The sequence below is a fragment of the Mustela nivalis genome, assembly GCF_964662115.1.
Source record: "Mustela nivalis genome assembly, chromosome: 17".
Taxonomy (NCBI): Eukaryota; Metazoa; Chordata; class Mammalia; order Carnivora; family Mustelidae; genus Mustela; species Mustela nivalis.
The window spans coordinates 41,134,575-41,151,791 of NC_139036.1; the positions used below are offsets into that span (position 1 = coordinate 41,134,575).

The 17,217-nt window shown below is 44.5% G+C and overlaps 1 protein-coding gene across 1 annotated transcript; it reads left to right on the plus strand.

Moving 5' to 3' along the window:
• The first annotated feature begins 197 nt into the window (after window positions 1-197).
• CDC6 (cell division cycle 6) lies at window positions 198-13,678 on the plus strand. Its single transcript, XM_082704942.1, has 12 exons — window positions 198-357; window positions 1,456-1,640; window positions 3,479-3,760; window positions 3,885-4,084; window positions 4,543-4,718; window positions 5,123-5,229; window positions 5,675-5,814; window positions 7,631-7,731; window positions 8,881-8,945; window positions 11,343-11,545; window positions 12,399-12,539; window positions 12,844-13,678. Exons 2-12 carry the CDS (start codon window positions 1,469-1,471, stop codon window positions 12,931-12,933), a joined length of 1,677 nt encoding a protein of 558 aa, XP_082561068.1. The 5' UTR covers window positions 198-357; window positions 1,456-1,468; the 3' UTR covers window positions 12,934-13,678.
• Window positions 13,679-17,217: the final 3,539 nt, after the last annotated feature.

Consider the following 17,217-nt stretch of genomic DNA (forward strand, 5'->3'; position numbering starts at 1 on the left):
AGAATCGCTCCCACTGCAACCTTGCGTCTTTCCGTGGGGCCCCGGATGTAGACTCCCTCTTACTCGGTGGGCGTGGTTTCACAAGGGCTCGGAGACCTGGGGCTCTCTTATTGGTTGTGGTCCTTCCGACTGGATTGGACGCGAAGGAGGGGGCGGTGGCCAAGGCGCGCAGTGCTGTAGCGACAGCCAATCAGAAGCCTGGTCGGCCTTTGGCGGGAGGTAGTAAAGCTGAGGCTTTGCAGATTTGGCGCGAGCGCGGTTTGGCTTTACTGCTGCTGGTGTGTAGTTTATTCGGGAGCTTGACTGAAGAATCCCTGAAGCCCTGTGCGAGAGACGTGAGGAAGAGCAGGCACTGAGGTGACTCTGCCTTGTGGGGTGGAGAGCAGATGATTGCTTAGGGAGGCTTAGGGTCTGGAAGGCAGCGGAGTTGGGAGAGGGGCGATGGCTAGGGCCGCAGCCTCCCTTGAGGTTCGAGGGGAAGTGAGGGAAGAGCTCAGATCGCGGGAGGTCTGAGGTCGGGGTAAGGGAAAGGAATAGGCTGGCAGTCGTGCGTGGAATAAAGGGGCTGAATGTTGTAGGAGGGAGATGTTCCTGGGTGGGGTTGAGAGGGTGTGGGGTGGGGACCGAGTGCCAGGCGGAGGGAAGACTGTAAATGTGGTCGGGTCCTGGGCTAAGCTGGTGATAAAGACACACCCCGTGCCTGGAGTGAGGGAATTAGAAGCACTGTAGAAATCTGTTAAGATAAACTTATTAGGGGCGCCTGGATGGCTCAGTGGGTTAAAGCTTCTGCCTTCAGCTCAGGTCATGATCCCAGAGTCCTGGGATCAGCCCCACATCTGGCTTTCCGCTCAGCGGGGAGCCTGCTTCCTCCTCTCTCTCTGCCTACTTGTGATCTCTCTGTCTGTCAAATAAATAAATAAAATCTTTTAAAAAATATTTTAAAACTTTTATTAAACTTATTGCATCACTCAAGTGGTTAAGAACTTGAGCTCTGGAGCCAGAAAACCTGGTTTGCTATGACTTTGGGTCTCTGTGCCTCTTGAGTTTTCTCATCCCTAAAGTAAGGATAAAGTAAGGATAGTAAGAGTGCCAACTTCTAGGGTTGTCTTAAAACTTAAATGATTCAGTGCCTTAGGGGCACGGGCCTGAATCATTTGGTAGAGTGTGCCACTCATGATCTTGGGGTCGTGAGTTCGAGCCTCACGTTCAGTGCAGAGACTCCTTAAAAAAAAAAAAAAAGAATAAAAGAAAATGCTTATAACAACAGTCATCCACATAGTAGGTAGACAAGTGTTTGTTATTATTGCTCAGATTTGGCTGTGAAGCAGAACTGAATGCTAAAATATGTTTATAATTTACTTATGAAATGTTGATCATTGGTATAAATTCCTTGTTCGCTATTTTTCTGTCCTCTTAGATATTGACTGGCTGTCCTGTTCTCTCTTTTGTACCCAGCCGTGTTCCCATCATGCCTCAAACCCGATCCCAGTCACAGGCTACAATCAGTTTTCCAAAAAAGAAGGTGTCTCGGACATTGGACAAAGCTAAAATCTCTGGAGACACTAAACTAGAACTGACCAATCTCCAGGCCACACGCCATTCTGTAAAAATTCTGCCTCTAAGCCCCAGAAAACGTCTCGGTAAGATATCCATTTTATATATGAACAACTTTTTGACTTGTAGATATTGACCTCTCTTTCCTCAAAAATAAGATGCCTCGTCCTTTGAAGCAGCTTCCTAAGTTCATTTAAGACCACTTTGTGGGCGCCTGGGTGGCTCAGTGGGTTAAGCCTCTGCCTTCAGCTCAGGTCATGATCTCGGGGTCCTGGGATCGAGTCCCGCATCGGGCTCTCTGCTCATCGGAAAGCCTGCTTCCATCTCTCTCTGCCTGCCTCTCTGACTACTTGTGATTTCTCTGTGTGTCAAATAAATAAATAAAATCTTTAAAAAAAAAAAAAAAAAGACCACTTTGTTCACTTTGGTTATTTTCAGAATGATTGCTGTGTTCATTTACTGAACTTCAGAGTTAAGCGACTTGTTGAGATTACCTTCTGAATTGCTTTACAGTTCTGGTGTTCAGTTCCTTAATTTTGAACTTAGTTGTCAGTATTGTGACTTTGCAGTTAGCTATCTAGTATTTTGAAGCTTTCACCTAGTTAGTGGTGAAATTAAGAGAAGCAGGTGATATTCTTGTTTTAGAACACTGGTTGGTAGGGGCGCCTGGGTGGCTCAGTGGGTTAAGCCTCTGCCTTCAGCTCAGGTCATGATCTTGGGGTCCTGGGATTGAGCCTCGCATTGGGCTCTCTGCTCAGCAGGGAGCCTGCTTCACCCTCTCTTGAGGCCTGCCTCTCTGCCTACTTATGATCTTTCTGTCTGTCAGGTAAATAAATAAAATCCTTTAAAAAAAAAAAAAAGATCACTGGTTGGTAATCCTTTTTTGCTTTAGATCATTTGTTTTTGTTTTTAAAGATTTTATTTATTTTTATGAGAGAGAGAAAGAATAATAATAAGCAGGGGTGAGGGACAGAGGGAGAAGCAGACTGTCCCCTGAGCAGGGAGCTCAGTGGGGACTCAATCCTAGGACCTGGGATCATGACCTGAGCTAAAGGCAGATGCTTAACCAGCTGAGCCACCCAGGTGCCCAGATCATTCGTTTTTAATGAAGGGTGATGTGGCAGTACCAGAGACATTTTTGGTTATCACAACTGAGGGAGTGCTACTGGCATAATGGATATTATGTCCTGCCAAACATTTTACAATGGACAGGACAGCCTCCAATAAGAATTATTTGGTCCAAGATTGAGAAAAACACTCTTAGAACAATCTTAGAATTTTCATCCCACTAAAAACCCCTTTGCTGGGGCCCCTGGGTGGCTCAGTGGGTTAAAGCCTCTGCCTTCAGCTCAGGTCATGATCTCAGGGTCCTGGGATCCAGCCCCCCATCAGGCTCTCTGCTCAGTGGGAAACCTGCTTCCTCCTCTCTCTCTGCCTGCCTCTCTGCCTACTTGTGATCTCTGTCTGTCAAATAAATAAATAAAATCTTTTAAAAAATAAAAAAAAAATTTTTTTTAATTAAAAAAAAAAAAAAAAACCTTTGCTTTCTCCCAAATAGTTGTAAGATTCAGTGGTGCCATCTGGTGGCCAATGTTTGCTTCTTGAGGAGAGGCCGTCTGTTTTGGTGGTTTTAACTATAGAAATTTGCCTTTTGGGGGACCTGGGTGTCTCAGTCAGTTAAAAGTCTGCCCTCTGCTCAGGTCATGATCCCAGGCTCCTAGTATTGAGCCCCACATGGGGCTCCCTGCTCAGCTGGGAGCCTGCTTCTCCCTCTCCTTCTCCCCTCTGTGTTCTTTCTTTCAAATAAATAAAAGAAGGAAGAGAGGAAGAAACTTGCTTCTTTCTGGGAAAAGCAGAGATCTTTGCAAGTCCTTTTACTGTCCTCTACTATGAATGACAATGTTTTGATTTTAATGTATTTCAGGTGATGACAATCTGTGCAACACTCCCCATTTACCACCCTGTTCTCCACCAAAGCAAGGCAAGAAAGAGAATGGCCCCCCTTGCTCCCCTTCACCTAAGGGGCGCAGATTGGTATTTGACAATCAGCTGACAATGAAGTCTCCTAGCAAAAAGGAACAAACCAGAGCTCACCAAAACAAAATCCGTTCGTCAGGCAGGAAAGATCAAGAGATCACAACAAATTCTGAGCAGAGATGTCCACTGGAGAAAGAATCTGCATGTGTGAGACTGTTTAAGCAAGAAGGTTCGTTCTTATATGGCAACCATTAATGCAGCCTTGAAAACAAGGCTGGTGACTCCAGATGAAACCCAGTGGATCTTCTCAGTCACCTCTGTTGTATCTAATTGTCCTTTCACATCTGACACAGGCACTTGCTACCAGCAAGCAAAGCTGGTCCTGAATACAGCTGTCCCGGATCGGCTGCCTGCCAGGGAAAAGGAGATGAATGTCATCAGGAATTTCCTGAGGGAGCACATCTGTGGGAAAAAAGCTGGAAGTCTTTATCTTTCTGGTGCTCCTGGAACTGGAAAAACTGCCTGCTTAAGCCGAATTCTGCAAGACCTTAAGGTACACTGAGAGTCTGAAATATGCTGCTCTTGCTAAAATGACACTTGGTTATGAAGGGTTAAGAAAGGTGGATGTGCTTAGGGGATTGAAGTCTCCCCTCAAATAAGATGTTTTTAGTTTCTTTGTCCAAATCTTTCCAAATGAAAATAGAGCTTATTCTCTTATATGCTATTAACTCCTCAAAGACACTTCAGGTTCCATCAAACCTTTATCTGGGGGCGCCTGGGTGGCTCATTGGGTTAAAGCCTCTGCCTTTAGCTCAGGTCATGACCCCAGGTCCTGGGATCGAGCCCCACATTGGGCTCTCTGCTCGACGAGGAGCCTGCTTCCTCCTCTCTCTCTGCCTGCCTGTCTACTTGTGATCTCTCTCTGTCAAATAAATAAATAAAATCTTAAAAAAAAAAAAAAAAAAACCTTTATTTGAAGGCAAAATATCTCTCATGTTTGCATTTTTCTAGAAGGAACTGAAAGGCTTTAAAACTATCATGCTGAATTGCATGTCCTTGAGGAGTGCCCAGGCTGTATTCCCAGCTATTGCTCAGGAGATTTGTCAGGAAGAAGTATCCAGGCCAGCTGGGAAGGACATGATGAAGAAACTAGAATACCATATGACTGCAGAGAAGGGCCCCATGATGTAAGTAGTGCTTCGCTGCATGTTATTCTGTGAAAATCTGCAAGGTCTGCTGCCCACAAACTCACATTCTAGTCTCTTGAATGTATCCGTTTGTAAGAGAAAAGAACATTTCCTGTGTTGGCTGTACAGATAGTTTCATATGCTTAAAGGGAAAGAAGAGAGGAAAAATACACATTCTGATTTTAAGTTGGAAAAAGTGTTCTTAGGCTAATCGCTTGAAAAACCTGTATATTACTTCTGTGTCATGGTGGGGGTATCATTGTAACAGTGACTGCAGAGAGGACAGATGATGACCTTCAAACTGGTGTCAGCTGTAGGAATGTGACCTGGAGTCGGCCCAGATCTAACAGATGGGAGAGTTAAGGAGGTCAACGTAGATACTAATTGTTTCTCTTTATACTTAGTGTGTTGGTGCTGGACGAGGTGGATCAGCTGGACAGCAAAGGGCAGGATGTATTGTACACACTCTTCGAATGGCCATGGCTAAGCAACTCTCGATTGGTGCTGATTGGTTAGTGCTCCATTGCTAATGTCGATGGGTCTAAAGAATTCTTTTTTTAATCGCTTCATCTTACTTATCACCTATTTTATCTTAAGCCAACTTTCTGCTTTCTTATCAAAATGAAAAAAGTTATTATAAAATAACAGTAGTTTTCAACTAAAATCAACTTTGTTAAGTCTGAATAGAATTGAGATAATACTTCATTTCAGAGACAGTTGATTTTTGGAGTGTCTGGTCCTGCTTATCAGTGAACAATTCTAAACCTAACTTGGAAAGAGCATTCTCGAATGACTACGTACATCTTACCTAATAAGTGTGGGGGTGGGGTGGCGAGTGGGAAGCAACAGTTGGAATGCGGGATTATAACTGGAAATTATATTTAGCTTTCAAAGCGTTTAATTTTCCTTTGAGATGATTTGACCATGATGGTTGATAGTATTTACCTTCTCCTCAGGTATCGCTAACACCCTGGATCTCACGGACAGAATTCTGCCGAGGCTTCAAGCTAGAGAAAAATGTAAACCTCGGCTGTTGAACTTCCCACCTTATACCAAAAACCAGATAGCCACTATCTTGCAGGATCGGCTTGATCTGGTAAGTGCCACCCATTGTACCTCATTATGTGTTCCTTGGATCACCTCTGGTGGGGAAACCTAACAGTCTTTCTAAAATATTTTTGTTTAGAGGGGTGCCCGGGTGGCTCAGTCAGTCAGTTGAGCATCTGACACTTGATCTCAGCTCAGATCTCAGTCTTAGGGTTGTGAGTTCATGCCCCACATTGGGCTCCACACTGGACATAGAGCCTACTAAAAAAAAAAAAATTTTTTTTCTTTGCTTTCCTCAGCAGGGAGATCCTGTGGGCCAACGTGAGAACATTTTTATATGAATTTCCATCCAAGGCTCCATTTATTGGATGCCTCAGGGTTGGAATAAAAATAAGAGAAGAGGGGCACCTGGGTGGGTCAGTCACTGACCCACTTGAAATTGAAATTGAGTACGCCACTCAATTTCAGCTTGGCTGTTGATCTCAAGAGTTGTGAGTTCAAGCCCCACGGTGGGTTCCACAATGAACATGGAGCCTCCTTTTAAAAGGGGAAGGGTGGCACCTGGGTGACTCAATCGTTTAAGCCTCTGACTCTTGATTTCAGCTCAGGTCACCATCTTAGGTCCTTGAGATCCAGCCCCCTACGGAGCAACGTGTCAGGCTCCACACTCAGCGAGGAGTCGGCTTGTCCCTCTCCCTCTGCTCCTCTCTGCCCACCGCCTTTGACAACTAGGTGCTCTCAAATAAATAAATAAATCTTTTTTTGTTTGTTTGTTTTTTCCTTCTTTTAAAGAGAGGAATCACTCAATAATTTTTTTTTTTTTTTAAAGATTTTTTTATTTTATTTATTTGTCATAGAGAAGCGAGAGCAAGCACAGGCAGACAGAGTGGCAGGCAGAGGCAGAGGGAGAAGCAGGCTCCCTGCCAAGCAAGGAGCCCGATGTGGGACTCGATCCCAGGACGCTGGGATCATGACCTGAGCCGAAGGCAGCTGCTTAACCAACTGAGCCACCCAGGCGTCCCAATAATTTTTTTTTTTAAGTTTATTTTTAGTAATCTCAAACCCAATGTGGGGCGCAAACTCACAACCGCAAGATCAAGAGTCACAGGGTCGGAATGCCTGGGTGGCTTAGTAGGTTAAAACGTCTGCCTTCGGCTCAGGTCATGTTTCCAGGGTCCTGGGATCAAGCCCCAAATCAGGCTCTCTCTGCTCAGCAGGGAGCCTGCTTCCCTTCCTCTCTCTCCATGCCTGCCTTTCTGCCTACTTGTGATCTCTGTCTGTCAAATAAATAAATAAATCTTTAAAAAGAAAAAAAAATCTTCTTACTGCACCAGCCAGGTGCCCCTCAATACTTTTATAATGGCCTGTAACAATAGGACCTGTGAAAAAGCTTTCTTTTGAAAATGACCAAATAGGGTTGCCTGGGTGGCTCAGTGGGTTAAAGCTTCTGCCTTCAGCTCGGGTCATGATCCCAGGGTCCTGGGCTCAAGCCCCGCATCTGGCTCTCTGCTTAGCAGGGAGCCTGCTTCCTCCTCTCTCTCTCTGTCTCTCTGCCTACTTGTGACCTGTCTATCAAATAATTAAATAAAATCTAAAAAAAGGAAAATGACCAAATAGATTTTAGTTTAGTTTTGCTAATATCTGGTTGCTTTTTTCCCCATTCATGAGTCTCTACCACATGCCTACAAAATGTTTAAATGTGTTAAATTTCCATTTATTTATGAGCAGAAAAGTCATCTCTTAGACCCTAAAGAGTGGCCAGTCAAGTTTAGACTTAATGTGAAAATATTTATGTCTGGGACCTGAATTACAGTAAAGGGGGAATCTTATAGTTCATGCTGTCATCTCCTATGTCTTGTCCAAAGGTGTCCGGAGTTCAGGTTCTGGACCATGCTGCAATTCAGTTCTGTGCCCGAAAAGTCTCTGCTCTTTCAGGAGATGTTCGAAAGGCGCTAGATGTTTGCAGGTGAGTTATGGCACTGTTGGCTGCTTTTATTAAAAAAAGAAATGCTGTTAATTGTCTCATGTAACTCAAGTGAATGTGGCTTAAGAGGCTGCATTCTGCCACTTTTTACACTCAGAAAGGAGGACTTGTTTCTCAGTGGGGAGCTCTGCATTTCCACCGTGTTAATGTCTGAAACATTATCAGTCCATTACCTACAGAGGGAGAAACAAATGAGATGTTGCTGGCACTCCCTGTGGTGATTATAGATTGGTTAATTACATTTGTATTAAAAAAGACTCCAGTTTACTTTTCCATTAGCTGATCTCAAGCAGGTTTATTTATGGACCTGAACCATCTTTGCCTTTAGACTTTTTTTCCTTCCTTTGCTTTTGTGAGCACCCCTTCCTCTGGTTGGTGGTCCCCCACACTTGTACTCCAGACCTCTCTCTCCCACTTCCCATCCTCTGCCCCTCCTGCTGGGGTAAGCCTCTGTGCTGACTGATGAAATCTCTTCCTTCCCAGTAGGGACACTGGGTCCATTAAAATGATACTTGCTGTGCTGGCCCGCTGGTCCAACCTCCCCCTACTGCCATGCAAAAGATCCAGGTCTGGCTTATGGCTTCCTGTGGGCAAAGTGCTTTGGAGACAGCAGTGGGAGAGGAAGCTCTTCCTATTGCTAGATGGCATGATCCTGGATTTGAAAGTTTCTCCTAGTCAGCAAACTACTTGAGTAAAGACTGTAGCTATGAGCAATGGTCATGTAGGCTGGTGTGGTTTAGCCTACACATATCATATGTATATAGAACTGAGGACTCCCCTTTTAGGTCCAGTGTGTATGGGTGGTACTGGCTCTCTCTGTAGGCAGTCACCCACCCACATAGCCTCTCTGCTGTCCATGACATTTTTTCCTCCTTCAAAATGTTATTATTGGCTTAATGTATGATGACCTACTTGGCATCTATAAGAGGAAACCATATAGTACTGAAAGTTTCTCAGATTCCCAGGTCTGTGAATTGTTTCAAGGTAACCAAGTCCCCTTTAGCTGAGACATAACCCAGTTTTGTTTGGGGGCTTTAAAATTATAAAACGTGTCTTTTTTCAGCTTGGTGGTTTGGTGTGGTGTTTGGTTTGGCCCAGCATAAATTAATTTTAGAAATACTTTTTTTATAGGAGAGCTATTGAAATTGTAGAGTCGGATGTCAAAAGCCAGACTGTCCTCAAACCGCTGTCTGAATGTAAGTAGTTTATCACTTTCCCGTCTTCCTTTATAATTGGAAGCTTAACTTTTCTGAGAAAAGAGGTAGAAAGACGAAATGAATGTAGTTAAATCCATACTTACCCTTTTCTGTATGTCTGTGTTTTTTGTCAGTTTCATCTACTTTATTTCGGTCTGGCCTCTCTGTCCTATAGTCCATGCAGGCTGGAAACAAGTTCCCCAGGGTGTTACATAAAAGGCTGGATCATAGTAAGTTTTCTTTCTAAGCTCTCAAAATGAAAATTGTGGACAGTAAGGCTTGATCAGCTTCTCTCTGGGTTCTTCCGTTGAGTTCACTTTAGGTCTTGAAATAGGTGAGAGGAAAGTAAATAAGAGTCAGACAGTGAAAGAATCCGGTTCAACTTGGGATATCTTAAGCCTTTAGCCAAGTCTAGGAGGGTGGAGGTACGAAGATGATGTTGCTATAGGAGGCTGTTAAAAAATGACAAAATGGGGACGCCTGGGTAGCTCAGTTGGTTAAGCAGCTGCCTTCGGCTCAGGTCATGATCCCGGCGTCCTGGGATCGAGTCCCACATCAGGCTCCTTGCTCAGCGGGGAGCCTGCTTCTCCCTCTGCCTCTGCCTGCCGTTCTGTCTGCCTGTGCTTGCTCTCCCTCTCTCTCTCTCTCTGATAAATAAATAAAATCTTTAAAAAAAAAAATGACAAAATGATTTTCCTTTCTGTTAGCCTTGTTCTCTTAGTCATGGCAGATGTAAAATGGCCATGAACTACTTATCTTTTCGGTATTTAATATCCAGTGTTAATCTTTAGAAACAGGACAGTCTGATTTGATTGTTTCTTTCCTCTTTCACTCCTGCACTGGTTCAGAGTTATCAAAATTGTTTCTAGGACTGTAGAAAACATTTTCTCTCTTCTTTTCTTTCTACCTTCCTTTCTTTTCTTTCTTATCAATTTGTTGAAAGAAAATTAATAAAAATATTTCAGAAGCAGCCAAACTGACTGCTTAGGCTGATGGTAGGTAATATATACCAGTGTAAAGATGAGATACTCGTTTTTCTTTAACTTTTCAGATTATTCCCGTTTCTCCTACCAGTGACATTTAGGGTTGTCAGTGTTCCTGTGAGCACAGCTGGCACACACGTAGCTAAAGGAGGTTGTAAGTTTCTGGCATAAATTATTAGACTAACCTAATTCCTATCTTTTGACCTCTGGTATGTGTTATTAGATTTGGATGGTTCTAGAAAGCTATACGGAGTCTGACTTCAATTAAATACAAGAAGACACTTTTTTTTTTTTAAGAGAAGGGGAGAGAGGGAGTCCACCAGTGGGGGGAAGCAGAGGAAGAGAGAGAGAATCTTAGGCAGGCTCCACACTTCAGGGCTTAATCTCACAACCCTGAGCCCAAATGAAGAGTAGACCCTTAACTGACCGAGCCACCCAGGCACCCCAGGATGGCACTTTCTAATACATAGCACTAACTGGGCTTCCTTGACACATAGGCAGGTTCCCTAGCTTTGAAGCTATTCAAACAAAAGCTGAATAGATGATTACTAGTTGGGATTGTTTTGGGTAGGGAGCAAGAAGGAAATTCCTTTCAGCTTTAAGATCGGTGGTCAGTGGTCTCTAGTTTTCCTACTCCCATTAGTTCTTTGCAGCATCCTGGTTATGGTAATGAAATAGAAGCAGATTGCTTTGGGGCAACTGCTCAAGGTCTGAGGAAGTAATTGAGGCAAAAGTTGTTACAGAGCAAATCCCTCCTCTGTCTTGCAATTCATGCATCTCCAAACAATGAGGCCATAGTCCTAGGCATCTTAGCTGGCAGTTCCCCAGCCTCCGGCCTCTGAGATGGTGCTATCTGCTAAGATATCCAGTGACATTTTCTCAAGTGTTGCTCTGTTGTGGATGTCTTAGGCAAGTGAACCGAACCTCAAAGGTCATTTGGAGAAGCTATCTAGAGGACTTATGTAGGATTCACTTTTCTGTCCACGTTTAGTCACTCATTTCACTTTTTTTCCTTTCTTGATAACCAGGCACACTCCTCTTTGCTTCGAGGTTCTGTACTTTTTATCTTCAAGATACTGAGAATTTCCAAGGCAGAATACAGTAGTCCTCTGTCTAGTCCTCCTTCTTTCATGAGGTGGATTTTGTCTCTCTGACATTAAATTGCATTCTACAGGACAAAATAGCCTACCATTCTGCCCAGAAAAAGGATAACCCTATTTTCCAAGTCATCATCTTTCTGAAGATAGATAGCACTGTCTCCCATCCTTTGGCTTCTAGTTACAGAGTTGGAACCTCTGCTTTGGCACCACATGACTGCGCTTGAATCGCCTTCAACTAAGACTTAGCATCATCTGTCTTGATGTACACAATACTTAAAAAAAATCTAATGAAGCCTGATTTATTTACTTTTTAGGCAAATCACCCTCTGAGTCACTGGTTCCCAAGCAGGTTGGTCTTATTCACATATCCCAAGTCATCTCAGAAGTTGATGGTAACAGAATGAGTTTGAGCAAGGAAGGAACACAAGATTCCTTCCCTCTTCAGCAGAAGATCTTGGTCTGCTCTTTGCTGCTCTTGACCCGGCAGCTGAAAATCAAAGAGGTCACTCTGGGGAAGGTGAGTGGAGAATCCCAGCAGATGGAGCTGGGGTGGAGACAAGAATGCTTTGTGGAGCAGATATTGTCCAAAGGGCCTATTATTATGCTCCAGCTGATAGGAATTAAAAGTGGTTTTTAACAGTAAGAATAAATGCTGGTCCCATATAAAAGGCAACTGATTTTATTTCCCTTGGGTTGTGGTTGAGAATTTCCTATTCATCTCCTCCCCTTCATTTCTACCTCTCCCTGTGAAATACATAAAGCTCCTCTCCTGCCTTAGGTTTTGGCAATATCTACAGAATCCTTCAATGGTTTTATTGAGAAGAGGGGAAATTGTTGTATTCAGATAACTTTTACAAACGCAAATTCATATTTTTAAGAGTCTACAAAGTTGGGGCGCGTGGGTAGCTCGGTGGGTTAAAGCCTCTGCGTTTGGCTCAGGTCATGACCCCAGGGTCCCAAGATCTAGCCCCCACATTGGGCTGTCTGCTCAGCGGGGACCCTGCTTCCCCCACCCCCCGCCCAACCTGCCTCTCTGCCTACTTGTAACTTCTGTCAAATAAATAAATGAAATCTTTTTTTTTTTTTTTTAAGATTTTATTTATTTATTTGACAGAGAGAAATCACAAGCAGTCGGAGAGGCAGGCAGAGAGAGAGAGAGGGAAGCAGGCTCCCTGCTGAGCAGAGAGCCCGATGCGGGACTCGATCCCAGGACCCTGAGATCATGACCTGAGCCGAAGGCAGCGGCTTAACCCACTGAGCCACCCAGGCGCCCCAATAAATAAAATCTTAAAAAAAAAAAAAAAGAGTCTACAAGGTTACAAGAGATAGAAGTTTTAAACAACTTTTGTATTCTCCCTTGTTTCTCCCAGTTATATGAAGCCTATAGTAACGTCTGTCGTAAACAGCAGGTGGCAGCTGTGGACCAGTCAGAGTGTTTGTCACTTTCAGGGCTCTTGGAAGCCAGGGGCATTTTAGGATTAAAGAAGAACAAGGAAACCCGCTTCACAAAGGTACAACTAACTGCCTCTTTGATAATGCTTTTTTAATTGTCCTGTTTTGGAGAGATTATCTGTTTTTGTTAAAGATTTAAGCATGACCACAGTTAGGTCAACAATTTGTTTTTTGTTAGATAGAGTTCAAGATCTGTTGAGGATGGGACTGGAATGAAGGAGGTCTTTTCTGCAGGCCATTGAAAAAGCAGTATTTAACTTGCTTGCCTCTTGGGATGAAAGTTCAACATGATAGAAGTTTACATAATACAAACTTGGCTTTTGTGAGTTCTCCACGTGAAAAGTCTTTTTCTCTTCTTTCCAGGTGTCTTTGAAGATTGAGGAGCAGGAAGTAGAGCATGCTCTAAAAGACAAAGCTTTAATTGGAAATATCTTAGCTACTGGATTGCCTTAAATTCTTTTCTTTTCTACTAATATGCTACCCAGAAGTATCCCACTGGCATTTAGAGAGCTCTGGAATCTTCATTTTAGTACTTTATCCATTCAGGCCTGAAAACTAATATGACCTTTTTTTTTATTTTTCTTTTTTTCATTTTATTTTCTCTTAAATAATCTCTACACCCAGCATGGGGCTCAAACAAAAGTTGCATGCTCTTCTGACTGAGCTATCCAGGTGCCCCGAAATACGACCTTTTTTAATGGGAAACTGATAAATTTTAATCTGTATGTTGATGAATATTATTAACACAGAGTAATAATTTTTGGTCTTATTTTTATGCATTAAAAATCCACCAAGTAGACTCTTTAATTATATTCACTACATCCACATCTTGTGTGTCTCTAACCAGTATGCTTGTATTACAGCATATAGGATTTATATGGTGGACTATGCCTCTTATATGGAGGACCATTTACCTCTTAGTTTCTTCAGACATTGGTGTGTTTTATAGAACTTTGGGGCTAGAGTAAGAAGAATGAAAAAGGACGTTCCAGGGAAAATAGCAAGTCTACATGGAGATCTGGAGGACACTTTGATCAAAGAATTTTTTTTTTTGGGAGTATACTGTGTTCATGTTGCACATACTTCCACATTGCGACATTTTAAAGACTCACTGAGTTTCTTGGGCACTCCCAAAGGTTGTGGGGGTGGTAAAGGGAATGTAACTGTACGGTCTGTGAATATATTTATTTCCAAGTTGCATTCTTTGTCTTTGTAAGCATGCACATTTCAAGAGAGCTCAAACTTTCAGCAAACAATGTGAAAATTTCCCCCAGACTGTCCCACAGTCTTAGCTGCCCTCAGATGAAGCCACTTGTTTCCAGATGGCTTCATTTGGGTTTGGATTTTTCATCTAAACCTCAGATTTTTCCAGTCTTAATAGATAAATTAATCCATATGGCTACTCAAGTCTCCCCTTTTCTGGGTTTGGTTTCCAGTGGCATTCAATGGTAATTTGTGGCGGGGACACCAGAGGGCACCATTATAACACTAATAGCCTTGAATGTGCAGGCAGTGGGATTGGGGTAGTTTTGAGGGAAGTGGAAGAAAACTTAAGTCTGATCCTTTGGGGAGATAGCTATACTTTTAGGACTCAAGCAGATGCTTGGAGTGCAAACCATGTGTGATAGGAAATGTCCAAGAGCCAGTGGCCAAGTCTGTGCCGCTCCCTGAGCTCTGGCCTCTCTGACGTGTCTTGAGTTTAGGAACTTGATAGTGTACAAATGATCTGTTGGCCACTGTTTCATTCATGCTGCCCACTGTATCCTTGCAATGTGATCTGGACCGCAGCAGATGGTATGGGATAGAAGGACACACAGAGAGAGCCCTCTGAAATGGACACCACCCTCCAGTGGGTGTGGCAGAGCAGAGTCTGCAGCCTAGCCCAAGGTCTGAGTCTGAATGTTCTCACCCTGTCACCTTGACTAAGAGCACTCACTCCCCCTGAGGGTCACTTTTGAGTGGAAAACAGTCCATACCTAGAAGCCCAAGAGTGTCTGGGGCTACAAGGGTTAACAAGCATAATTGCAAAGATTGTCCGAAGGCTGATGGAAAGCAGAGACTGAATGGGATTGAGAACAGATGCGGGGCTTGATTTAAATTACATTTTATTGGATGCTGCAGCCTTAAGAGACGTGACTGCTTTACAGTTTGTTTCCACACTGTGGGCAGCTGCTGTCTGTTCTGTGTCCACAGTAGGATCCTGCCCAGAAAGGAGCGGCCTCCCCACCTCGTTGTGTTTGAGGCTTGGCGCCTTCCTCTTAACTAGGGCTTGAGTCAGGAACATGGCTTGACTCGCAGTGGGGCTGCTATGTATCCTCCATGGCTCAGAGCCAAGATCGCATTTACAGATTCGAAAGGGCCAAATTTCTTTCCCCTCTACCTCTTTTCTCTTCCTTTCCCCTGGTATTTGGAAATAGGGTTTTCTCTCTACTGGGTTGTTGGTTTCCTTTCCTTCAGTTCTCCCCCCACTGTCAATTTCTAGGTCATTGCTGCTCTTAAGACTTCAGCAATTGGAACAGGGTTGGTTCTGTCAATGATGCGTGAAGCCGACTTAGAGTCCCTGCTTGGCTTCCGCTGCCCTTGTGGGAGCAAAAGCTGATGTATGTTTGTCAGTGAAGTCTTAAGTGTAATTCAGACAGCCGGGGAGCAGACAGAAGAGGAAGAAAAGTCCTTTTCTTGCTGGCTTTTCTCACTGAAGCTGAGAGCTATGGGAAGGTAGTGGGATTTTTAGAGGGATGGGCTGGGCTTGTGGTTACTAGTTTCTGCCAGGATTGTAGCTGGTTTTCACACAGAGTAGAGGCAAAGATGCTGACCCACATTCTTCCTCGTGAAGGTGGTGGGAGATATGTCTATATCTTGATTTATTTTTCTTCAAAGAAGCAGATGAAACTTCCATAGAGTTTTAGCCAGTATTGCCATGGAAAGAACACAGACACAATAAAATTTTGGTGTGAGTTTCAACCCTAGAGCTGCTACTGACATTTCTGGCTCAGTGAAGACTTGCCTGTGGCTAGTTAACTAACTGGCAAGAGTGTGTGAGGTCCAGGCTTCCCAGAGATCAAAAATGTTGGCAGAGTTCTATTTGCTAACCCCCCCCAATCCATTGCTCCCTGCCTTTATTAAGTGCCCTTTTAAGATCTACCAATGAGACCTGGAAGGGAAGATGGAGCTACATCTTGGGAATTTTCAAAAATATCTATTGAGAGGTGTTGCCTTGACTACCGACGGAGACCAAAAGAAAGAGCCAAGTTTGAGATGTTACTTACATTTGTGTCTGTCCCCAGCACTTAGGACAGTGTCTGGGACCTGGGAGGTATTCAGTAAACAATGTTGAATGAACGGACAAATGAACCGAGGAAGGCACTCCCTTTCTCTCCATCTCCAGGTCGGTTCTATTCAGGAGGCACACATTGCTGGTGTCTCTGCACGGAGGTGGAGCGGGGCGCCTGTAAAGGAAGGACACTGCATCCTACAAGATGTGTCTTGACACATTGCGGAGCGTTTATTGGCCTCACAGATGCGTACCCATGGTACCCATCATTCCTTCTGATGTCTTGGCATTTTGCTTGAGGCAACTTCCATGTTGCTTCCAGGAAGCCTTGGGTTTGGGGAGAGAGTCCTAGTCCTACCTACGGGCTCGGAAGATGGGGGACCTGTTTGGAGGTTCCTAGTGTTCCTGGGGATGGGCCAGAAGCTGTGTCTCTACTTGGCAAGGGATTGGAGAGGAATACGCCTTTGGTGTCCCACCTTTCAACTCTGGAGGAAAGTTGTGATCTCGGGTTCCTCCTGAAAGTGCAAAGTGCCCTCTGATACATTCTCTTGGAAAGCTGCAAACAGTGCAGGTCTCCCTCTTCTCAGAAGTGCGATCTGTAGGGGGAGAAGGTGTGCCCTCTGGCCTCCCTTGATTTTCAACCCCAGCCCCAAGGCACTGGCAGTAGAAGCTAATTGGGTGCAAGAGGCCTGGGTAGAGGCTGTCTGAAGACTGGCTAAAGGAGAGAGCCAGCTCCTTTTTTAAAAAGCTCTAATTGAGTTCTGAATCAGCCTCCCTCTCTTTGATCCCTCCTCTGTTTCCCACACTGCCTGAAAGAGCCAGATCAGCACTTTATAACAAGGGTGCGCCTGCTCCCCACACAGCCCCCCTCTCCCCGACGCTCTCCGCTGCCGCCATCCACTGCTTGTCTCCTTCAGTTAAGATAATGAAGATGCTGAGAGATAAAATGTGTATTTAATAAGGGTGGGGGTAGGGAGGCGGAAAGGGGCAGCCAGGGCCTTCCCTAGTTTGGGGCCTAGCCAAGACTCAAGCTGAAAGCAAAGCTGGAGTAAGACTTGGCCCCAGGGTGTGGGGGTTTCTGGGCCTCAATCCAGCTGACTTCACTGCCTGCTGTTTGCCCTAAATTCCCCCACCTCCACCCTCTCACCCCCACACTCCTTTCTTTCCTCTCTCCTTGCTCCCAATGGGGAAAGGGAATCTTGCTTCTACTTTATTTTCAGCTGGTAACTTGGCCTTTGGTTCGGTGCCCCCCACCTCCCCACCCCCGAGTCAGCTGCAAGGTCGGGCTAGGGCAGCCCCCTCTAGCCTAGGTCTGTAGAAGCCATGGGTTCGCCGTGGGGGGTGAAAAAAAGCCAGAATTAATGAAGACCAGCTGCTAGTCTGGGTTCTGCCTGCAGTTAGCTGGAGGCTGGCCCTTGGTGGTGGTTGGAGGTACTGGGGTGCGTGACCTCCATCCCTGGGCACCA